This window comes from Ailuropoda melanoleuca, chromosome 10 (genome assembly GCF_002007445.2).
Source record: "Ailuropoda melanoleuca isolate Jingjing chromosome 10, ASM200744v2, whole genome shotgun sequence".
Classification (NCBI taxonomy): domain Eukaryota; kingdom Metazoa; phylum Chordata; class Mammalia; order Carnivora; family Ursidae; genus Ailuropoda; species Ailuropoda melanoleuca.
The window spans coordinates 5,498,746-5,522,534 of NC_048227.1; the positions used below are offsets into that span (position 1 = coordinate 5,498,746).

The 23,789-nt window shown below is 45.6% G+C and overlaps 1 protein-coding gene across 15 annotated transcripts in view; it reads left to right on the forward strand.

Moving 5' to 3' along the window:
* Window positions 1-23,789, forward strand: part of TRRAP (transformation/transcription domain associated protein) — a 108,910-nt gene that overhangs the window by 23,745 nt on the left and 61,376 nt on the right. For 10 of the 15 annotated variants that reach the window (XM_034669810.1, XM_034669817.1, XM_034669815.1 and 7 more), the window contains exons 15-31: window positions 27-339; window positions 427-524; window positions 992-1,186; window positions 2,001-2,192; window positions 4,333-4,498; window positions 6,115-6,371; window positions 8,394-8,594; window positions 10,887-11,038; window positions 11,971-12,170; window positions 13,554-13,771; window positions 13,902-14,099; window positions 14,673-14,933; window positions 15,420-15,581; window positions 17,491-17,587; window positions 19,151-19,272; window positions 19,588-19,758; window positions 23,086-23,154. In XM_034669810.1, the coding sequence (XP_034525701.1) occupies window positions 27-339; window positions 427-524; window positions 992-1,186; window positions 2,001-2,192; window positions 4,333-4,498; window positions 6,115-6,371; window positions 8,394-8,594; window positions 10,887-11,038; window positions 11,971-12,170; window positions 13,554-13,771; window positions 13,902-14,099; window positions 14,673-14,933; window positions 15,420-15,581; window positions 17,491-17,587; window positions 19,151-19,272; window positions 19,588-19,758; window positions 23,086-23,154 (3,072 nt within the window). The remainder of the gene's footprint in view (window positions 1-26; window positions 340-426; window positions 525-991; window positions 1,187-2,000; window positions 2,193-4,332; window positions 4,499-6,114; window positions 6,372-8,393; window positions 8,595-10,886; window positions 11,039-11,970; window positions 12,171-13,553; window positions 13,772-13,901; window positions 14,100-14,672; window positions 14,934-15,419; window positions 15,582-17,490; window positions 17,588-19,150; window positions 19,273-19,587; window positions 19,759-23,085; window positions 23,155-23,789) is intronic. The other 5 variants (XM_034669813.1, XM_034669820.1, XM_034669823.1 and 2 more) reach the window with 3 other exon arrangements.

Sequence of the window (23,789 nt, forward strand, 5' to 3'; positions counted from 1 at the left end):
TTCTCGCCACTTTCTCTTCCTGCTAGGTCTTTGTTCTCAAATTCCACACCATCGCCCGGTACCAGCTCTCTGCTATTTTTAAGAAGTGCAAGCCCCAGTCAGAACTTGGAGCTGTGGAGGCAGCCCTTCCCGGGGTGCCCACTGCCCCTGCAGCCCCAGGCCCTGCCCCCTCCCCTGCGCCCGTTCCCGCCCCTGTGCCTCCATTTGAAAAGCAAGGAGAAAAGGATAAGGAGGACAAGCAGACATTCCAGGTCACAGATTGTCGAAGTTTGGTAAAAACCTTGGTCTGTGGCGTCAAGACAATCACGTGGGGTATAACGTCATGTAAAGCACCTGGTGGTAATTCCGCTCTTGAATTATTTAGACATGATGTTTTTCACAGAGTGGGTTTATTCACAGTAACTGATTATGCTTTCTCTCTTCCAGAAGCTCAGTTCATTCCCAACAAGCAGTTACAGCCCAAAGAGACTCAGATTTACATAAAACTTGTGAGATATGCAATGCAGGCTTTAGATATTTATCAGGTAAGGCAGTGCCCTCCAACCAGGCTCCGAGTGTGGAGGAGAGATGCTAGTGTTGGGTCTTGAGAGGCTCACCTGTCATTATTTGGGCTGTCGACAGCGTTTGTATATCCAGGTTTGCCTTTGTTCGGCAGCGTAGCAACACGTTACGGGGAAGAGTCTCACTTGTAACGTCCGTGTGTGCGTTCTGTGGGGTGGTGGTTGGTGTCAGTGGATAGCAATAGAGATGTAAGTTTACTTAAACAAGATTCAAGTTTACTAAATTTGTTCCTCTTTGGAACCCTTAGTAAAGCTTTTTTGTTTGTTTTAATTATTTTCCAAAATTAAGCCAAGAATAGTGCATTAAAAGATGGGACGGGACATTTATTATCTAATTGAAATGTTCTGTTTTAAATATGTAGCTAATCTACTTACGGAATACATTCCAAGATGCCTAGTTTTAACGTCCATGGGTTTTCTCCCCGTGCTAGGTCCAGATAGCAGGAAACGGACAGACATACATCCGCGTAGCGAACTGCCAGACCGTCAGAATGAAGGAAGAGAAGGAGGTGTTGGAACACTTTGCTGGCGTGTTCACAATGATGAATCCCTTAACATTTAAAGAGATCTTTCAAACGACAGTCCCTTATATGGTGGAAAGAATCTCAAAAAATTATGCTCTTCAGGTATAAAACTCCTTTTTCATATCTTTTGAACATTAACTTTAAAGTTACTGGTTTATGTGTTGAATACTTGGCATTCTGTTTGAGGGCTTTCTAAATAATATGCCGAAGGATGTGCTCATAGAACCAAAAATTCATTTGGTTAGGTTTTTTTGGACAGAGAGTGCACACATGCACATGTGCAAACCAGGGGGAGGGGGTTGGTGCAGAGGGAGAGAGAGAATCTTAAGCAGACTCCCGGCTGAGCGCAGAGCCTGATGCAGGGTTCGATCTCAGGACCTTAAGGTCAGGATCTGAGCTGAAATCAAAAATTGGACAGTTAACCAACTAGAGAAATATTAGGGTATAATAATAAAATTTTGGGGGTGCCTAGGTGGCTCATGGGTTGGTCATCGGCCTTCGGCTTGAGTCATGATCCCAGGGTCCTGGGATTGAGTCCTGTATTGGCCTCCCTGATCACCAGGGAGTCTGCTTCTTGCTCTCGGTCTCCCTCTCTCTCACATCTTAAAAAAAAAATTTTTTTTTTCTAAATATCAAGATGTTTTGGATCAGTTTCTTTCTTAGTAAAAATTAAATATATGTTAGATGTAGGCTCTTGGTATTTGATGGCGAGGATAAAATTAAGGGACTTAAGTATTTGGAGTGAAATGCTCCACTTAGCGCTCAGCCGATTTATTAATTTTTTTCCTTGGGTGGATAATTTCTTGGAGTATCTGATACAGGTTTGATTTTGTATTTTTGGACAGTTCATTACTTTGTGCTAAAGCTACTTCGAGGAGGGGATTATTTTTGTCACGTGTATGTCTTGTTGGGACAGATCGTTGCCAATTCCTTCTTGGCGAACCCTACTACCTCGGCTCTGTTTGCTACAATTCTGGTGGAGTACCTCCTGGACCGCCTGCCGGAAATGGGCTCCCACGTGGAGCTCTCCAACCTGTACCTCAAGCTGTTCAAGTTGGTCTTTGGCTCCGTGTCCCTCTTTGCGGCTGAGAACGAACAAATGCTCAAGGTAAAGCTCACTGAGATCCGAGTGGACTTTGTTTTGGCTTTTTGTTGTTGTTGTGTTTTGATTCCTGTTTTCACTGCACAGACTGGAGTTGCTTTTTTTATATTTGTAAAGTGCTCTATGAATTAATAAGTATTTGCAACCAATAAGGGCCAGATGTGAAAAACTTTTCATGTATTTCTAAGCAGAGCTTAATCCGTGATTTAAAGGGAGAACTTCAGAATGCCTGTGGTCGGCAGTGGGTTGCCAATAGTACTGCCAGCACTGATTTTTTTTCTTTTAATTCAAATTTCTTTCTCTGAATTACACAAGTAAAATAGGAGCACATTGTTCCTATTTTAAAAACTGAGCGATGGAAAGGAATGAAGAGGGAAAAAATGTCTTCACGAACTTCTCTTATCCGAGGAGAAACGGTTGGCTCTGTAACCATTCTGATGACATCAGCCATCCTCCACTTGAACTCTATTTCTTCTCTGTGTTCTTATTTTCTGTGGCAATACGTGAACACCTCATTTCGGGACCATTTGTTTATTTTCCCCCTTTATATCAAGAATTCTAACCAATCTGTATTCCTTATAAAGACCGTTTTGGAGGGATGTGTCTCCTGACCTTTTTGTGGATGACTAATGCAGTATAATTTGATCTCATCAGTTATTTGATTTTAGCAAATGGCTAAAAAACTTACCCGTAGTTCCAGCTACCACTGAAAAAACAGCAGATGGTGTAACAGAAAACCTAATAAAAATTCACTTCCACTGAAGGCAGAATATTTTAAGTCCTGCAGAAAGTCGAATGTTATCACCAGTTGTCTCTGAAGAGTGATGTCTTCCTGTGGGGGAATTCTGAAGCTGTAAACAAGATCCGTTTTTTTTTTCCCAGAGTAGTAAACGTACAGATGGCAAAGAGCACTAGTCATCTCTGCTTTTATGTGACTTTCCTTGGGGGTTTTCTCAGTTCTGTAGTAATCACTTGTCAACAACCTTGATATTACTTTTGTGTTAATAGGAAAGAAAAATACTTAAATTTTTCTAAGAAGAAATATTTGATTGCAATCTGTGTCCACACGATTTGGTATCTTCAAAAGATTTAAATTCTGCTATCATTAGGTACAGAACAACACAACAAAAACGGAGCAAACCCTAATGGTAGGATGTTGGAATATTGTTCCAGGAAAACATTCAAAGAACAAATTTCATAGAACTTTTTGTCAAAAAGTATATATGGTTGATTTAGTCTGTAAAATCAATCTGTCGTGCCGCCTGTGACAGCAGATTGGGATCTGTGTCATTGACCACATAGCACTTCCGAGTTCATGTTAAATTAGCCTGTAAAACATTTCATGTGCAGCCTAGCCTGCCACATGTTAAAACCGGGACCCGAAGTACAAAATAAAAAGCTAATTCTGGCTTAAAATGTTAAAGTTACTATAAGCTAATAAAGTGCTTTTTTTTAATTAAAGAAATAACCCATTTTTTTTCAATTAAATCTTCCAAAACCTTATAATCTCAATTTTTTTAAAAGATTTTATTCATTTGAGTGAGAGAGAGAGAGAGAGAGAGAGAGAGTGCCCGCACGCAAGCAAGCAGGCAGGGAGAGGGGCAGGAGGGAGAGGGACAAGCAGACTCTGCTGAGTGTGAGCTGTGCCTGGGGCTCAGTCTTACCACCGTGAGATCACGACCTGAGCCGAAGTCCAGAGTCAGACGCCCCCTTATAATCTCAATTTTTGTGGCTCTTCCAAACAATGTGTATCATATTTGATAGTGAAGTTTCCCTTCCCTTAGGTGATTTTTTTGCATTTAGGTTGTTATAGGAAATGGGCATCTTCATCTTGTTCAGAGATTTAGTCTTATATAGGAAGTGACCATATCCACGGGAATTGCAGGGCCAACAGACCCTCCGGTTCCTGCTCCAGAGTGTCATCTTTTCAATATCCAGTAATTACACAGTAACATTGGAACCTATTAATGCCTCCTTCATGGTCACCCCAGCGGAAACCAGCATATATTTTAAGACAAATTAATTTGAACCAAATAAAGGTTGGATCAGAATTACCTTCCATTCCTTTTTGCAGTGAACCTTCGGCTTGAATTGTGTGGCCCGCCTCGTTTAGAGCCTGTTAACCTGCCTTTTCTCCGCCCTGCAGCCCCACCTGCACAAGATCGTGAACAGCTCTATGGAGCTTGCACAGACTGCCAAAGAGCCCTACAACTACTTCCTGCTGCTTCGGGCCCTCTTCCGCTCCATTGGGGGAGGCAGCCATGACCTCCTGTATCAGGAATTTTTGCCTCTCCTACCAAACCTCCTGCAAGGTCAGAGCAGTGACTTTGGTTGCCATATAGTCTTGCACGCACGTATGAGTTTAGCTGCCTGTGTTTGTGGGGTTCATCCTCTGTATCCAGCGAAGGTCATGGTGAAGGGATGGATGTGCATGTCACCTGCCAGAGGGGTGTGTGTGTGTGTGTGTGTTAGCCCTCCTGTTCAGGGATGGACCTTCAGAGTTGGAAGGTTTTCGTCACCCTGGTTAGGCCTTGGTTGTATTTTACAGCATTTGGTAAGCAAGCCTAGAAAATGGTTTCTAGGGCTACTTAGTCATAATATCAGGGATCTCTAGATTGAAAGAGAATCCAAGTAAGACAGGGAAAAAGCAATTATAAAGCTGATTTGTAAGTTTATATTTTTATTTTGTTGCACATTTGCATAAGCAGAATCCTGTAATTGCCATGTAAGCAGGAATGCTTTCAAGGTACAGAGCTAAACGGGGCTCCTTAAAGAGAAGCCATTTACAACATATGATACCTAGGAGGCATTGGGAAGTGGTTGACTGCGTTGCCTATAACATGGCTGTAAATCCACCATCCATAATCCAGCTCCACTCTCTGTATGTAATCCCATCTCCCGTCATTCCCCAGCCCGAGCCCTCTGCTCTGAGGAGTCTGATTTCCTCGTCCTGCGCTCTGTGCCACATCCCCACGCTCTTTTCTTCCTACCTAGTTGTGTTCAAGCGGGTCTCCTTCTGGGAATTTGGTCTTTCCCTCTCCTCCTCCCCCTCCCCTTCCTCCCCCTCCTCCCCCTCCTGACTCTGAATCCAGTGCTGCTGCTGTGTGATGCCTTCACTGATGCCTCTTCTCTCTGAGCTCTCACCATCCTCTCTAGCTTGTCTCTGAGCCCTCGGGGCAGGTCCTGATCTGACATGTTTCAGTTTGGAAGGAGCCCAGGGTACCCTCATGAAAGGTGGGGAGATTGACTTTGTAAAAAGGAAGATCCTCTCTATTGATAGGAAACAAAAGTGGGTTTTCTTAAGAAAATGTTTATTTTACAGTGTAGACCTCACCTGTGGTCTTTTGGAAGCCTGGTAAAAGATGTAAGGTTGTAAACCTCAAGCTTGAGGTGAATGTATCTTACTGGAGTTTGTGTCTTTGGATTGGGCTTGTTAGAAACGTAACATGACTTTTGTGTATGTATGTGTGTGTATGTTTTTGAGGGGTGGGAGGGGCAGAGGGGAGGGAGAATCCCAAGCAGGCTCCGCGCTGAGCACGGAACCCAACGTGGGGCTCCATCTTCTGACCCTGAGTCGAAGTCAAGAGTCGGACGCTCAACCAACTGAGCCACCCAGGCACCCCAACATAACGTGATTTTTAAAAGATGTGTAATATTAACTATTTCATTAAGATTAATTGAGGTTAAATAATTATAGCTTAAACTATAATTTATAATGGTGTGCAGCCTGCTGTTGTTACTGTGAATGTGACAGAAGGGATCATGGTTACAGGAAAGATTTAGCTAATGTAGTAGATTATGAGACCTGAGACGTCTTCCCGTCATCACATTAATGCTGGTAGTAAGAGGTGGAACCGTTATCTTGTACGGTTCACTTTGGCCTGTCTGGGAGTAACTTACTTCTCTGACGTCCCCACGCGCTGTTTAGGGCTGAACATGCTGCAGAGCGGTTTGCATAAGCAGCACATGAAGGACCTCTTCGTGGAGCTGTGTCTCACGGTGCCCGTGCGGCTGAGCTCACTCTTGCCGTACCTGCCCATGCTAATGGACCCCTTGGTGTCTGCTCTCAATGGGTCGCAGACGTTGGTCAGCCAAGGCCTGAGGACCCTGGAGTTGTGTGTGGACAACCTGCAACCTGATTTCCTCTATGACCACATTCAGCCGGTCCGTGCGGAACTCATGCAGGTAGGCCCGCGCGCTCGCCGCCGGCACGGGGCAGGACGCTGGGTGCTTGTGTATCTAGTTTTTACTGGGAATTTTAGGCTAGTGGTGTCCAGAAGTGACGGGCCCCCATGGAGCTCTCTGTGCCCCATGTTGGGCTCTCCGTAGCTTTCAACTTGATGAGTCTCCTGGCTTATGAAAAGATGTAAAGAAATACTCTTAAGTATTGAGTAGACACTGGTTTTATAGCATTTTCCTTTTTCAGAGAGCTTTCACAAGTGGCACACCTTCCTTCAGTTCATGACCTCTAAAGGCAGGTGTTAAGGTTACTATGTGCTGCCAAGGAGATGCTTCTTTACCCACAGAAGCTCTTAAAGAGAAGCAGACTCCTAAGGGAAGTGCAGATGTCCACTTTGGGGTCAAGGGAAATTAAGCCGATAATCAAGGAGATTGTTTTGAAAACATTTTATATTTTCTCTCCATGAGGGTTTGTATAGTAAATATCAGGTTTTTCCTTCATGTTGTGCAGTCATATTGATTTGTAATATAGTCAGTAGTTGTTAGAGGTGTAGGCTGCCTGTTCCCTACTCATCTGCCTCTTTGGTGTAGAGTATTTGGCCCCAAGTAGGGGTCAGAATGCCAGCTTTATATGATGGAGACACCCTAACTCCTAAAAGACAGGAGTCCAGATCGGAAACTGCAGCTTGCGCTTGAGGCTAGGGTTGGGAGACTTACCCCACCAGTCCTGACTTGGGCTCCATCTAGGTGGGAGAGGATGGTCCGGGAGGTCGGGTCAAGGCCTCTAAGTCCACCCTCCCACCGTCGTTTGGAGAATTGACCCAAGAGCCAGAACAGCATGATGGTTCTGGAAGGCAGCCCCTGGGCCTGACCCAGGTGTGGATGAGCACCAAGCAGGAGGAGGAGGCAGGGATGGGCTCATGGGCCTCTTGCCATTCCATGAGGCAGACAGCTCTCAGGAGTGACGGGCGAGGCTGCTTCCTGCTTCTGGAGACACTGTAAACTTCCCACCCCCGCCCCCACACTAGACAAGGGGCATCTCTCTGCGGGTCGGATCAATCAGCACTCCTTCCTGATGCCACTCCCTCCTGGGGAGTGAAGTAGAATTTCCCGCTCTTGAGGATACGTGAGGAGTGGTTGGGCGGGGTCCGGGGGTGGAGGTAGGGAGGCTCGGCACCTCTCCACAGGTGTTCGTTAAGGATAAGCCTTTTTGGACCTTTAGGGACATAAGAGAAATTGAAATTTTGCTTTAAAGAAAAGTTCTAAGACTTTATTGTTGACTGTTCCTAGGCACTAATATCTGGCATTGTTACGGAAGGTGATTTAAGAAAATTGAGTTAAATAGACATAGTAATTTTTAGGACTTAAGGTAGTTCAGGTAAAGGAATGTGGGAAAATTGACAAGAGTTTTCTGAAACAGTTGAGTGCATGTGGTTCTAATTGTAAGTACGAGGTACACGTCCTTGTCACGTATTCCCGTAACCCAAGTCCTGTCCTGTGTTTCTTTCCCCTCTTCACCATCCTTTCTAACGTGAGGTTTGAAATGTGTAAGATAGTTTGTGTGTCCTATTTGCAGGAATTTGTCACGTTTGTACATTATAAAGCTTAACAGTAGGAGTAAAAACCCGAGAACTCACCATCAATTCCAGGACAAGAACTACCAGTAATTAGCATTTTTCTCCATGCCTCTGATTGTATTTTGTATATATGCTAAAACCATATGTTGCGTAGTTTTCGTGCTTTTGAGCTCTGTGATACTTACCATATACTACGGTTTATATTTCAGGGGCATGGAAGGACGTTTATGTTTATGTGTGTGTTTTCTTTAAAGACACAGTGTTTCTGGAAGGACACACAAGACTAATAACATTGGTTTCCCCCAAGCAGGGGAAGTGGATGTTTGCGGGGGATGGAGATGGGAGGAAAACTTTTTGCTGTATAGTCTTTTATAACTTTCAAATTTTGATTTATGAACCATGAGAATGCAGCACCTTGAAAGGATTTTAATGGAAGTATGTTGGGTTGTAGGCTTTATGGCGCACCCTGCGCAATCCTGCTGACAGCATTTCTCATGTGGCCTACCGTGTACTTGGTAAATTTGGTGGCAGTAACAGGAAGATGTTGAAGGAGTCCCAGAAGCTGCACTATGTTGTGACTGAGATTCAAGGCCCAAGTATCACAGTGGAGTTTTCCGATTGTAAAGCATCTCTCCAGCTCCCAATGGAGAAGGTAAATTTGGAAGTCTTCAGGAGCTTAAAGATACTACATGTTCCGTTTTAAGAATGCTGATTTCTACTTGAAAATATATAAACAAAATGTACTTTCTTGGGAGGGAATTTCTTTTCTTTTCTTTTTTTTTTTTAAGATTTTGTTTTTAAGTAATCTCTGTACCCAATGTGGGGCTCTAATTCAAAACCCCGAGATCAAGAGTCACATGCTCTACCGACTGAGCCAACCAAATGCCCCTTGGGAGGGAGTTTCTAACTTAAAGTACAAAATGTATTTGGGGACCAGCTTGGTTGGCAAGGGGCCTTTCATAATACCAGGAGGCTGGTGCAGGTATGCTGCACAAGAACTTTGGACCCTTGAGCAATTTCGTCTTTCCTGATAGAGCAGGAGGTGGTGATGGCCAACCCACCCTACCCTTGAACTTGGTCTGTTTTGATGCCTGGCAGGCTTTACTTAAAGTGTCTTTTGGAACCCAAGTTAATCCCATACTTGTCACTTCTGAGCACCTGTGTCTCTCCCTTTCTCTACCCAAAGCTAGCACCTGTTGTCTCTCCTGGCTCCTTAGCCCTCTGAGGACAGCTCTGTGCTCTCTCCATCCATTTAGAGCTCCTGTTCCGTTGGGTAAAAGATGGACAGACTGTCTCCAGTGTCTTGCCAGAGTGTCCCACTCTGCCTCTTTTGCTTTATCTTTATTGAAAGCTGTTCTTCCCTCACCTCACTGAGCCCTCCCAGTCCTTTGTCACCTGCATGTTGAAATTGTTCCACTTGATTCTAATCTACATTGTCAAGGTTGACTCTCCCCCTTATCACAGAGCCAGGCTTCTTCCACCTTGTCTTACAGCTTTTGTTACCGTTATCTAGCCATTATATTACTGGGTACTTTTTTTTTTTTTTTTTAAGGTTGTTAGAGTAGCCTTTTGCTTGCATCTGTGTGACTCAGCTGTTTTGTAAGCCAGATGCCAGCTGGGATTCCTGAGCTCCTTGCAGATCTGGTTTTAAACCAGCATTCTGCAGCCTGGAACGACTCATAGTCCTCCCCCTGCTCAGGCTAACTGTCCTTTTGTGTTGTTTCCTAGAGCTCTGCCTGTTCACCTGTCTGTGTACAAATTTTACCCATGTGGTAGGTTCTGTGATTTTTTTTCTTTTTTAAACCAGACTTTCCTAATATCTGGGAGGAATGATACCTACCCATCATGAGTAAATGTCCCTCTAGAGATTTTCCATCATCATCTCTAGTCGTCCTGTCCCCACACTTCCTCAAGCACTTGCGTTGTCCCTGACCCTCCCCCAGCCCCATCCCGTAGATGGGTGTGCTCTCCAGACCTCAGGGGAGGTGCAGCCCCAGCTTCTCACCCAGGACTTTCTAAAAACTATCTGCCTATTAAACACTAGTTTCCTTCTAAGAGACTGCAGCTAAAAATGCTTGACATTGAAAGTTGCTGTAGTGAACGTCCTGTGTCAGTAGCACATTCCTGCATTTTAGGTAATTTCTTTAATACGGGATTCTCTTTGCTTCAGCCCTGTCAGTGGTGAGGTGGGTATTAGTACTGAAAACTAAGGTATCTGACTTGTATTTGATCTTTGCATAGACTAAGCAGAGCCAGAAAATCTCCTGAGAAATAGTTTTTCCCCAAAGAAGAAATCCAAGTTTTGAAGATAGGCTTCCAAGTCCTCCTGCACCCCCACATGGACTCAGGGGTGTGAGGGGCCGGTTTCCCAGCACCCCGCTGCAGCTGGAGGGGCTGCCAAGGTGAAGGGAAGAAGCAATGTGGCCAAGTTGAGTGCCAGTGAATCCCCATTAGGATAATCCTGCTTTTGGCACACTTTACAATCCTTTATTCTTTTGGCAGATAATTGGTTCAAAGGTTACGTTGATCCTTAACCACTTCCAAAATTATCCCTGTAAGCCGGGGTGACTCAGCGAGGAGCTGTGGTCCTGCTCCGTGTGGCCATGTATGAGTCTGCAGGGCTGCTGTCCCTGTCAGCCCCTCTCCGCTTCTTCACACACGGCCTGGGGACGTCTTTCCTCTTTAACACAGATCAGTTTTTTGATTGATAGGTATATAATGTCATTAAGGGTGACAGCCTCTTAGCTGTTAAAGGCTTCACGTGATTTTGTGTGCGATTGTGCCTTTCCCGCCTTCCTGGTCAACCTAACTGAATAGGATAAAATGTGTGTGTAGCTATGTAGGTTTTCTGGAAAAATAAAGAAAACTTTTATTTTCTAAAGAGAGAATTGAGTAATCGTGTAATTTCTGCATAAACTATAGTTTCTGTGTTTCTTTGCTACAGGCCATTGAAACGGCCCTGGACTGCCTGAAAAGTGCCAACACTGAGCCCTACTACCGGAGGCAGGCATGGGAGGTGATCAAGTGCTTCCTGGTAGCAATGATGAGTCTAGAGGACAACAAGCACGCCCTCTACCAGCTTCTCGCGCACCCTAAGTATGTCAGGAATGTGGTTCTCCGCGATCGGTGTGTCTTATGTCAGGACGTAGGGGTGCAGAGGACCTCCCAGATTTCCTAGTGCTAAGTGTATGCTCCCGCGAGTCAGGACGTTCACATGTTACCTGCCTCGCGGTGCTTTTCTGGGCTTTTAGAGAAAATGAAGAGGAGAAACCAGGTGCTTGAGAATTCGAGTGTACCTCAGTCGTCATGTTCCTGATGGTCACCTCCCCCTGAGGTTGTCCGCTTCAGGAGGCAACGGTCCTGCCCTTTTCTCTCCTGTTGCTCACCCATGTATCCATAGTGCCTGGCACATGGCGGACGTTCAGTGGATCTTTCGCTTTTCTGGTCCACAGTGATCGTTTCATTCCCCAGATATTTGTCCTGTGATACTTGTATTTTGCTCTTACCCGTTAGGGCTGTCACCTTAGACAGTCATGTGTGATCATGTATGTGTGTTATCTTGCTGTGTTCCACATCTTGGGGAAGGGAGCTTCCCTCTGTATTTTCACATTTCTCACGGCATCAGTGATGGGTGACACGCGTGGCCAGTGAGGTCTGGAACCTCGTCTGATTCTGCTCCCGTGAGGTGATTTTTCAACACATACTGGGCATAGGGCTGTCTTTAGTGTAAGTTTTTTTTTCATTTCTGTTTGCTCATTGATGGGGTTACTTCTTAGAATTTGGTTTACTTAGTTATAAAAGCTGGAAGTCAAACCTCAACTTTCTTGAAAACTATAAAAATACAGAATTTGCCGCCATGTTGTAGCATTGCTCTGATTCATCGCCTGTGCTCGTATTACGTAGGACGTACCGGGTGTCTCTAGAACCACTGGTTGTAAGTGTTCATAAGGGAATTCATCATGTAAGTCCTGGTGGAATCATCAGCTCAGGACTTGTGTTGTGAGGATGGATTCAATTTTATCTTTCAGCTTTACAGAAAAAACCATACCTAACGTCATCATATCACATCGCTACAAAGCACAAGACACTCCAGCTCGGAAGACGTTTGAGCAGGCCCTGACCGGGGCGTTCATGTCTGCTGTCATTAAAGATCTCCGGCCCAGCGCCCTGCCCTTTGTCGCCAGCCTGATCCGCCACTACACGATGGTGGCAGTTGCCCAGCAGTGCGGTGAGTCGGGCGGAGGAAGTGGTTATGGGACGTCCTTGGGGTACTTCAGGAATGCGATCAGGACGTCGTGGTGTTTCTGAGGAGCGGTTTGGCTGGTTGATCTTTGGCCTTTGTTTTCTGATTTCCCGCTGACTGCAGGATAATTGCTCTTTCAGTGACAGGTGCAGTACTAACTTGAAAATTGTTACCTGTTTCTCTGTCCAGTACACCCAGTGGAAGATTTTCACCCTTTGTTTTTCATGAAAATGGGGGCAGAATGCTTCTGGACACTGTGTATGAGACAGTTTGTGCTCTCCCTCATTGTTGGTCTTCCCTCCATGTGTGGTTTGCCAGGGCCCAGCCTCCCCTCCCGACCCTTCAGCCGGCTCCGCCATGCGGTGCTCATCCCTGCTGTTCCCACCTCTGCTCTGGGGTCCTCAGGCTCCAGATGGGGAAGGACCACTTTCGTTTGTCTGCTTGTTTTCCCTTTCTAATCCATCGCATACTGGTGGTGCTCTTGCAAAAGACAGTACAGTGTCCCAACACTGCCAGTAGCTATAGAAGTTTCTGAACACTGACTCCCAGTTTTTGCAGCTCCCCCAGACCAGCGCCGGTCGGTGGACATACTGGAGCAGTGCTGTGGCAGTTTGTGCCCCGGGCCCCTCACCCTCCAGATGGACAGAGCAGCTTTCTCTGAGCACTGCAGAACACCGAGAACTTTCCCCCTTGTAACTCTTCTTGCCCTTCTCGGCTCGAATAGTCAGTGCTAGCCCGTTGATCTTAGATCGTTTCTCGGTGTCCCTCATCTTTCCAGCAGACCTATAAGCCGCTTGATCACAAACGCCCATCTTGCTGGGTACCTGCGAGGCATTAATTGATAGCAGATCGTTCTCTGTGTGGGTTAGGTGTCATAGCTGGGTTGCCTTTTAATTATTATTTGAGTCAGGAGTGTCCAGAATGTAGCCCATACTCATTTCTGTGCTGTGTTCCTTGGCCTGTTCAATCTTTTTTTTAAAAGAAGATACATGGTTCTCATTATCATAGAGAAAATCTAAAAAGAATACAGTTTATAATGGAAAACATTCAGAAAAATATCTTTAGTGCAAATCAGACCACTTAGTTTATATGTAAGTGCAGTTCAGCAGAAGTCGGTCACAAGTACCAGCTCTGGCTTGTATTGAGCTCCTAACCTCGAATTAAAAAATGAGGTCGTTCGGGGCACCTGGCTGGCTCAGTCGGTGGAGCTTGTGACTCTTGATCTTGGGCCATGAGTTCGAGCCCCACATTGGGACTAGAGATTACTTTAAAAATAACCTTTCTGATGAGGTTGTTTGCCATTTGAGGGACAGAAACGTGCATGCAAATAAGCTCTGCTTTCTCCCGCACCCGCTGCCTCTCTTCCAGGTCCTTTCCTGCTCCCTTGCTACCAGGTGGGCAGCCAGCCCAGCACAGCCATGTTTCACAGTGAAGAAAATGGGTCGAAAGGAATGGATCCATTGGTCCTTATTGATGCAATCGCTATTTGTATGGCATATGAAGAAAAGGAACTTTGCAAGATTGGGGAGGTGGCCCTAGCTGTGATATTTGATGTTGCAAGTATCATCCTGGGCTCAAAGGAGAGGGTAAGGAAGGACTGAGGAGTATCTGCTAGTTCGGGCATATCGGTGCCTTTGGGTAGTCATTCTAGAAACTGGTTATACGGAGTGGGAATAACAGGACGGTGTGTGTGTGTGTGTGTGGTTTTCTCCCCAGGCGTGCCAGCTGCCTCTGTTCTCGTACATCGTGGAGCGCTTGTGTGCGTGCTGCTATGAGCAGGCCTGGTATGCAAAGCTGGGTGGTGTGGTGTCCATTAAGTTTCTCATGGAGCGGCTGCCTCTCACTTGGGTTCTCCAGAACCAGCAGACGTTCCTCAAAGCGCTTCTCTTTGTCATGATGGATTTGACTGGAGAGGTAGGTGCTGGGTGGCCCCAAACCGAACCAGGCTGTTCCAGAAGCTGATTTGCCTAGAGAATAGTTAGTATGAGGCAATTCTGCCCATGTACTCTCCTAGAAGCTTAGACTTCATTATAGCGTCTCTAATATGAGGACAGATCAGGACCCCCGCAGGCTCTCCCTGGTTGCCTGAGTGTCTATCTGTGTCAATAAAGAACCATCACAGACCAGAGCACTTAACACGGACAGCTGTAGAGGGAAAGAGTTCTGCTCACTCTTGCCGTGGGGCGAAATAGTGCACGTGCTGCAGGAGTTTCTCTGGAAGCTGCATTCTTTACAAAGCTATACGCAGGTGTAACTCAGGTAGAATGTGGTGGGCTTTGCCCGCGTATCCGTTTGGGAAATACAGGGAGTTTGTCTAGATCCCCATTTTCTTTTCTGAGTGACCTATAGGAATGCTTAGGTGATTTAGCCCCTGAAGTACTGTATGGAGGTGATCAAGTAGTCTTGCTCAGTTAGCTCACCTGGGGTGGGGGGGGTGTGGACCCGCAGCAACAGACCCTTCCATTCTAAGGAGTCCCTGGCCTGCAGGTTTCCAATGGGGCTGTTGCCATGGCAAAGACCACCTTGGAGCAGCTTCTGATGAGGTGTGCGACGCCTTTAAAGGACGAGGAGAGAGCCGAAGAGATCGTGGCTGCTCAGGAGAAGTCCTTTCACCATGTGACGCATGACTTGGTCCGAGAAGTCACCTCTCCAAATTCCACTGTGAGAAAACAGGCCATGCATTCACTGCAGGTCTTGGCCCAAGTCACTGGAAAAAGTGTCACCGTGATCATGGAGCCCCATAAAGAGGTGAGATTTCTGTCCCTGGAGCTAGGATAATTTGAGCAAAACTTTTAAGACCTTTTTCCTTCAAATCTGACGTGAAGAGGATATGTAGTTGTGATTTCGTGTCCGCTTCACAAGGTGCTGCCATGCACGCTCTCTTTGACCTCAGATACGCAAAAAAAGCAATGTGCTGGTGTTAATGGCTCTATCCATAGTCGTCAGCGTCAAAAGAACCAAAAGGCTGGTTTCCTGGGTCTCTTTGCACAATCTGGCCACTCTTTCCTTGTTTTGTTTAAGAGCAGTTACTCGGGAGACTCAGGATTCAGTGTATCTGACACGTAACTGTCCACCAGCCGGCTTTAGGGCATGGAACATACCCTCCCTTCCCTCACTAACGGACAGTGTAACTTGCATCTCACGGTTTTTAGATGGATAGTTTCAGAATGTTGTGAGCAGTGCGTGCTCTCTGAGGGATGGCCGGTGAGTAGTGCTTCCTCCTTGCCCCCCCAGGTCCTCCAGGATATGGTGCCACCTAAGAAGCACTTGCTCAGACACCAGCCTGCCAACGCGCAGATCGGCCTCATGGAGGGGAACACGTTCTGCACCACGCTGCAGCCCAGGCTCTTCACAATGGATCTTAACGTGGTGGAGCATAAGGTGTTCTACACAGAGGTAGGGGGGTGGTGGTGCGGCGTGGTGTGGATGGTGATGACGTATGTCTGGTAACCTGTCTTTGTGCGCGAAGACCGGTCAGGCAGCACTCAGAGAAGGCACGGGTGGTGACCACAGGTAACCAGCCCTAACCTGGCACAGCGCCCCGCGCAGGTACGTGACCAAAGGTGGGCCTGCTGACCGGAGATGTTCCACCAGACGCGGCTGTGTTCTGAGTCCTTAGAACTCTGTTAGCCTTCTCCAGGCCACCTTGCTCTGCAGAGCCTTAAGGATATAATCTAGAGAAAGATGGACTCTGCTTTGCTCACTGTCATCGGCTGGTGCCCAGAATAAGACTGGCTCAGGGAAAGTGCCAGCGTATCGAATGCACTCATCACTTAAGAACATGCCGTGTGCTGGTGAGACCCTGCTCCGCATGAATGCCATTATTTAGCTCTGACAGCTCTCCGTGAACTATAGATACCGATTATTCTCGTTTGAGGCAGTGGCAGATGGCATCCTGCAGGTGTTTGTAAACATTCTAGTTATGGGGTCATATTAGACAGAGAGAAACAGATTGAACTGTAGATACTGTCAAATTCCAAGCATTAATTCGTAGAATACAGTAATGGTCTGTTGGTCTCAATGTGAAGTTTTTTTTAAGACCTGAGGCATTGTCACAGTAAACTGAGGCAAAAGCCGTAAGGAAGCAAGGTCTTTCTGATCCACGCTAAGTTTGAATTTCCAGTTATGAAAAATTTACCTCTTGAGTTTTTAAGTCCTATGTATTTGCTTGGACATAGAATCCTGTGATCACATGGTCTCGCTTTGATCTTTTATACCGTGTTGTATCCCTTGTGTAGGAGTCATAGTTCATATGACAGAGGTTCTGACAGAGGTTCTCAGAGAGCCACCGGAGAATGCGAGGAAGGTTCCCTTTGGTGGTTCCAGAGGCAGATGTGTTTTAACCAATGTGGAAAATTCCTCACTAAGCTTAAGTCCGGAACCTGGTAGTGTTGAGTGATATGTCTCAGGGAATGCAGCTGGTTTCCCAAGTGTTTATCAGTGCACTCACTAGCTACATCAGAACATGTGAGGGTCTGAGTCCTCCCCCTGGAGGTTTGGGGTCAGCCCTATGGATAAACCACCTGCCAGCTTCCCAGGTGATTCTGGTGTACGCTTGCTCTCTGTCTAGATAGAGCTGCACACACGTGTATATAGGAGAGTAATTAGTCATGAGGGAGTGGAATAGGGTGGTGGCTTGGAGTGCTTTTTAGTATATATCCTTTTTTGCTGTTCAAAATCTTGGTAGGAATCTTTAAAGGAAAAATGATAACAGTAAAGTTTATACCATTTCCCCAGGATGTAAATAGAAGGGGAAAACAGTAATAGAACAACATATGTGATATTATGGGTATTAGATATATTAATATATACTGGGGTCTTATAAAATGTCCAGAAAAATAGCCACAGGAATCTCTGAGTTACGGGATTCCCAGTGACTTTCAACTTCTTTCTTTATACTTTTCTGTACTTGGGGAGAAGAAGAAGTATTACCACTCCGATATTGAATTATAGCATATGTTTGTCGAGCACTGGCCCACAGCACTGGGAAGCAGCTCTGAGTAAGGAGGGAGACGTACCTGCCATCATGATATTTGCAGTTCAAGTGATCCCCTGGGTAGAGAAACAATGTTACGGTATCAGAATGGGTGAGAAAGTGTCTAAGAATTTATTTCACTACTGAGGTTGACAGAGTTTGCTTTAGAAGGAAACTCTGTCACTTTTGATATTAAGTTCCCTAGGGTTTGAGTTTAGTCAATTGTTAATTGTGTTGTGTGCGTGTAAGATTGCTGTGTTCTGTTATTTTCAAGGTTACTGTGTCTTCACAGTAAGAGCTGGCTATATTAAATTATTTTATCTTTTACAGCTGTTAAATTTGTGTGAGGCTGAGGACTCAGCTTTAACAAAGCTGCCCTGTTACAAAAGTCTTCCATCACTTGTTCCTTTGCGAATTGCGGCTCTAAGTAAGTTAATTCAGTCAAAACAAGTCATGGGTACAAAAGTGCAAGGAGGCAGTGGCCTCGTGGGGGGTTTTATTTTTTTATGTTCTTTTTAAGGTGGATAATTACGTTTGTGTATTTATCAAATGACATAGTGAGATGTCAATGGATTATATAGATTGTTAGGATTTAAAAGTTTACTCTTACAAACTGTATTTTACTTTATAGTAATTAACTCTTAACGCTATAGTTCTCTGATGAATCTGACACTCTGGTTGGAGAGAGTAGTGCTGGTGTTCATACGTTGCCGGTTTCACCCAAATCGGAGTATATGGGAAGATCTGCAATCTTCATAGGCTTTTCAGTGGTTGTAGCATTTGAGAACCCTGCTCTTAAGGCTTCCATGAGCAATGTCAGCTACGTTGTTGAATTTTTACTCACTTGAATTCTACTCACTTAGAAGTGTCACCCCCCCCCACCTTTTTTTTTTTTTTTTTTTTTTTTANTGGTAAATAAATTCCCAGTACAAGTTTTTCTAGTTGACTTGGTCTCTTGCTTTGTTGGTTTTTATACTCTACGTGAGATGTTGCCAGAGCCCTCCGTGAATTAGAGGTAGAGGAGCTGAGAGAGGCAGACCGTAATACCTGTGTTCGAGCGTGGGGCTGGGGCGTGGAAGACACAGCAGGCGGGGGGAGGGAGGCACTCTGCAGCCAAGTTTGGCGGCTTCTTTCTTCGGTGGGGATTCCTTTTCTTCTGGTGCCTCTCATGCAGTCCTCTTGTCTAATATGGGCATTGCTCTTGGTCGGATATTATCTCTCAGGTAACAGAGAGGATTGAGATGTGTCCCCTTTTCTAAGAATATTTGTGTTTTCAAAGCCTTTAACTCCCCATGTCGGAAGGAGGCTGCCTGATGAGACACAGGTAGTGGAACAGAAGCCAGGCTGTGTGTGTGTGTGTGTGTGTGCGCGCGCACGCGCGCGTGTGCGTGCCCTCTGCACCAGAGTTCAAGGCCAGCCCTCTGTGTCACTTCTGTGTGTGTTTGCCCACGGCTCAGTCATCCTCTCACCCTATATGGGGATGTCTTGGGGAAGGGGTGTCAGTGGGTGCCCTCTGTTTTCCCCTTCCAGCCCTTCTATCTGGACGGGGTAGTATTTATCATGGCCTTTCTGACAGGCTGACTTCCCTCTTAGACAACACTGAACATGTGCGTTAGGAGACCGTGTATTCTTTGGTCTTTCTCGAGGCCAGACACTGGGAAGTGCTTCAATGATTCATACTTGGTGTTGGTTGGTAAGAGCCTTTAGAATGAGGGGCGCCTGGGTGGCACAGCGGTTAAGCGTCTGCCTTCGGCTCAGGGCGTGATCCCGGCATTATGGGATCGAGCCCCACATCAGGCTCCTCCACTGTGAGCCTGCTTCTTCCTCTCCCACTCCCCCTGCTTGTGTTCCCTCTCTCGCTGGCTGCCTCTATCTCTGTCAAAGAAATAAATAAAATCTTTTAAAAAAAAAAAAAGGCCTTTAGAACGAGGGAATTGTTCAGATATTTTTCAGGTTAGTAATAAGATTGTATTGATTTCTCTCCCTAAAGATGCGCTCGCTGCCTGCAATTACCTTCCTCAGTCAAGGGAGAAGATCATCGCTGCACTCTTCAAGGCCCTGAATTCCACAAACAGCGAGCTGCAGGAAGCCGGAGAAGCCTGCATGAGAAAGGTGAGCTAGTGGCATGTGCGTGCAAATGTACATATGTTCTGTCTCCAGGGTTCTTCCCATTCACCTGGTTTGTACACCTGGAAGTCTGCCTCGCGTGAATACGCACTGAATTCCAGTAACGTCTCCTCTTGTTTCCTAGTCACACTGAGCCTTTTAAAATTTTCAACAGTAATGACTAATCTTCATTTCATCATAAATTTTCAGAATGTGCATGGTTAATATTCCACAAACTTGCTTCTAGGGCTGAATGAGTTTATTCTGTTATAAAATACATTCTGTTGTTTATTTGCCTTTGTAACCTTTCTTTTTAAATAGTTTTTGGAAGGTGCTACCATAGAAGTAGATCAAATCCATACGCATATGCGGCCTTTGTTGATGATGCTGGGGGATTATCGAAGCTTGACGCTGAATGTCGTGAATCGTCTGACTTCCGTTACCAGGCTCTTCCCAAACTCCTTCAATGATAAATTTTGTGATCAGATGATGGTAAGCCAAATGCATTTAAATAACTCTGTAATCAACCTGAAATTTTAACTTACTATTTTTTTTTGGTAAATAATATATATGTGTTATATATGTGGTTTAAAATTCAAAAAGTGCAAAGGGGTACGTGAAGGTCTCCTGTCCATGTCCTCCAGCAGCCTACCTCCCCTTTCCAGGGACAGCCAGTGAGCCAGTGTTAACAGTTTCCTGTATGTCCGTCTAGAGAGGTTTTTTATTTGTAGTAGGCCATATGTATATTCTTTTTTGTTTCCCTCAAACGGAAGCACCGTGTACACACAGTTCTTACTTTTTGTATTTACCACTCGTCCTTTCAGATCAGATCATGAAGCGCTTCTTCCTTCTGTCTTGTGGCTGCATAATATTCCGTACGTGCACATGGCAGAATTCATTTCACCGTCCGCCACTGACGGTGTCTCGATTGCTCTTAGTCTCTTGCTATTATAGACAGTGATGTAGTGAAAAACGTGTAAGAACTTTAGAAGTCTTTAGGGTTTTTAAAATTACCAAGGAAGTAATCATGTAAATAAAATACCTGTTTGACAGTGTTTAAATTTGGGGGATAAGCAGATAAAGGAGATTCAGCTATTTAACTTTCTTATGCATTCAGTTTTGCTTCTGGTAAGTAGACGTTTATAAATAACTTAGGATTTCATGGTACATTACTGCAAACATGCATGTACTTTTCATGCTTATGTTTCTCAAGTGGCCTTGGCCATTTAGACATCTCAGGATACTGAGGTATTTGTTTCGGTGGCTGTAGTACGTGTAGTGTGTGCGGAGTGCAGATCTATGGACGTGTGAGGACCACACAGCTTTTTACCTCACGTACGGTTTCTTTGCATCCGCAGACACCTAAGAAAGGAACGTGACCAAAACACCTGACTGGGAGTTGGGAATATTGTGGTTCGCCCTAAAAATTGTAGCTGATGCCCTATTAGAGTGTTACCCGGAAACAGTATTCCATGGAAGTAAATTTTCTAAATCGGAAGGCTCCTTCCTCTTTAACTTCCAGAATTGTGTAACACACACGCCCTTCCAGTGTCCACGCACGCACACCTTCACAGGCGTGGTCACGGTCACTTCCTAACACGAGCACCTCAGATCCGCACTTTATCCTCTGTCATGTTGCAGCTCTTGGTGCGTGCAGTGTGAGACCCGTGTGTGTGTTCCAGGGGGCCCAGCGTGGCTGTTTTCTCCTCTTCCCTCTCTGCTGCCACCTCTTGCTGCCTTTGCCTGCCTACTGGAGACGATGTGTTTGTGGCTGGTTGGTTGGTTTACCGCCAGGCAGACCCTTCACATTTGCTGTGAGCCGGGAATTCACCCCGTGAACGTTGTTGCCCAGATATTTTAGAGCAGTCCGAAGGGACTACTACGACCTTCCAGTCCGTAGTTTCTGACGTAGGCCAGAGTCTTTTCTCCCTACAGGAAGTCTGGGGCCTTGTGTGTCTGGTTTGTTGAGGGAACTTTTTCCCTGTTTCTGACATGACAGCTGTTTTCAGAAGGGTGAAAATTTCCCTGAAGGCGGATAGTGTTGATGTACTTGGATGAAGAAAGACTGAAGCTGCCGTTTGTCCAGTCATTTTCCTCTGGCCCCCACCTTGCCCGAGCCCAGCCTGGGTCTGTGCCGACAGTGTGTGTGTGTATGGGGTGGGGGTCTTCGAATGTGGCCTGTGCCCGCCGCACGTGGGCAGGGGTGGGGCGGTGGTCAAGCACACATTTGCCCTTTTGAGTCCTGTTCTTCAGAGCTGTGCTCGATCACTGAGCTTTTGTTTTCCCGCGTATGATAACGCTTTTGGGGTTAACGGCTCAAGCCTTCAGCATAATTTTAAGAGCTAAGACACCCTACGGTGTAGGATGGGCATTCACGAAAACAGCCCTGGAAGTTTGCCTTTTTAAAAAATGTGAGCTGCTTGACACTTGACTTTGAAGTCTCTTTTGTGGGTATCTGCTGTGGATAGCTCCTTAATGAGCTAGAGGTGAATTTATATACAATTAGTGGGTTTGGTTTTTTTCCTTTGGGGACTCTGAAAGCAGTGGCTGGCTAACGCAGCTGGCTGCTTCCTGAAGCGCCTTTGCTTTTGTTCCTCTCTCATCTTTGGTAAAATAGCTGTTGTAGGAAGATAGAATGTCATGAACCTGGATCTTGGCAATTATTAGTATCTTTCCAGGAATTTTACTGGCGAATAGCTTAATGTACTTAGTTTCTTTGGAAGCATGTGTATTTTAGTGTTTCTCAGTGTCTATTCTTTGGAACACTGGCCTTGTAAGTGTTTAGATGGATTTAAAAGGACTGTGGAGTCCTTTTTAAAACAGCTAGTTAACTTCCTTTAGGGCTTCAGTGTTCGAAGAACAAGTTTGGACAGTGTGGGACAGTGAAGATAGTTCTGTTAGTTCGATAGTCTTGTGGTTTTACCTGTAGGCTCTGAGTGCTTCTCTGCCAGGTTTTGCTGGACACCGTGACTGGGAGGCTGGCTGCTCGTGCCCAGGTCAGGGCAGAGGAGCTCTGGGCTCAGCAGTCTCTTTTCTTGGGCTCTTGCAGTAGAACACAGAGTCTTACCACGTAACAATTGCCCTGTTCTGCACAGAAGGGAATTGCCTCCTGTTCGCACTCATTTGTGCAGCCTCTGACCACGTGGGATCCGAGCTCATCTCCCTGGCCCATGCCCCACACACCTCTCGTGCCCACTGCTCCTTAGCCATTCGCAGCGGCCAGCCTTCCCGTTTGTGGCTTCAGGGCCTTTGTGTCTCCTTTCTCTGCCTAGTGTGCGCTTCCCTTGTGCTTCTGGAGTTGTCCGCCCCAGCAGGGCCCTCCCTGACCTTGACCCCCTTATCTAGCTGATTCCTGTTCCTCTTTCACAACCCTTACCGTGCCTGTGGCACAGCCGGCACCCGTGTTCTCTCCACCAGAACCCGAGCTGGAACGAGGATAGGGATGATGTCTGCCTGTTCCCTTCTTCACCCAGGGGCCCAGCCTGGTGCCTGGCTCCTCGAGGCTCTCCCTGAACAGGTGCAGTGCAAAGTAACATGGTAATAGGAGTGCAGCAGAATGCCAGTACTGGAATGGCCGGGTTTTGGACATTTTCTATTACATCAGGGTGAAGTCCGCCTTCTGCTCGTGGAATATGATGCAAATGTCAGTGATTCTCTTTAGTTCAGTGGTTGGGCTGTTTCAAATTCGAACATTGCTCTTCTCACATTGAATATGATGGAAATTGGTGATTATATATGAATTTTTACCTAAGAACAGCATGGAATTGAACTGATTCTGTGTGAGGGAAAAATGTCTAAGGATGTTGTTTTTTTTGACAGCAACATCTACGAAAGTGGATGGAAGTGGTGGTCCTCACCCACAAAGGGGGCCAGAGGAGCGACGGAAACGTGAGTGACTTGTTTGCTTCTGGGCAGGGCAACCATGCCGGGCACTGCTGTTTGCACTGTTAATATCGGAGCATTGGTTTTAATTAAAATACCGGTCAGAAACCCAGTTTATGTGATTATAGTCATGTAAATTGTTGAACATCTTTTACTAGCATTACGTTTTGCCTTTATTTTTCTTAATTGAACATTCCTTATTGTGTTTCTTTAAATTTAATCTCCTTTGTTCACCTTAATACAACGTTTTCGTTGATGAGAATTCTGGGAAGCTTGAAATGTTAGTATTTTAATTTTATTGGTTTTGCTGTAAAGTGTATAAAGTGTATTTTCTAGACTGTTCTTGGCAGCTGCTGTTTGCATGGTGGTGCATTCCTCAGCTGTGGTTTCCCATTGCTTCCCATCATCACTGCCTCGTGAAACTAAGTATAGATTTCAGGACTTCAGACACTGAGGATAACGTAGCAAAACATCACATAAATACTGGCATGTGTGTTGATGGGTCTGAATCCCCCACCCCAACTGTTTGCCAAAAGTCAAACGGCCAGTACTTCAAAACACATTTTTATGGCTTTAAGGGAAAACTTCTATAGTTAAATTTTTTCACGTGTCTGATGTTGGTCATTTTAAGACTTCGCTCT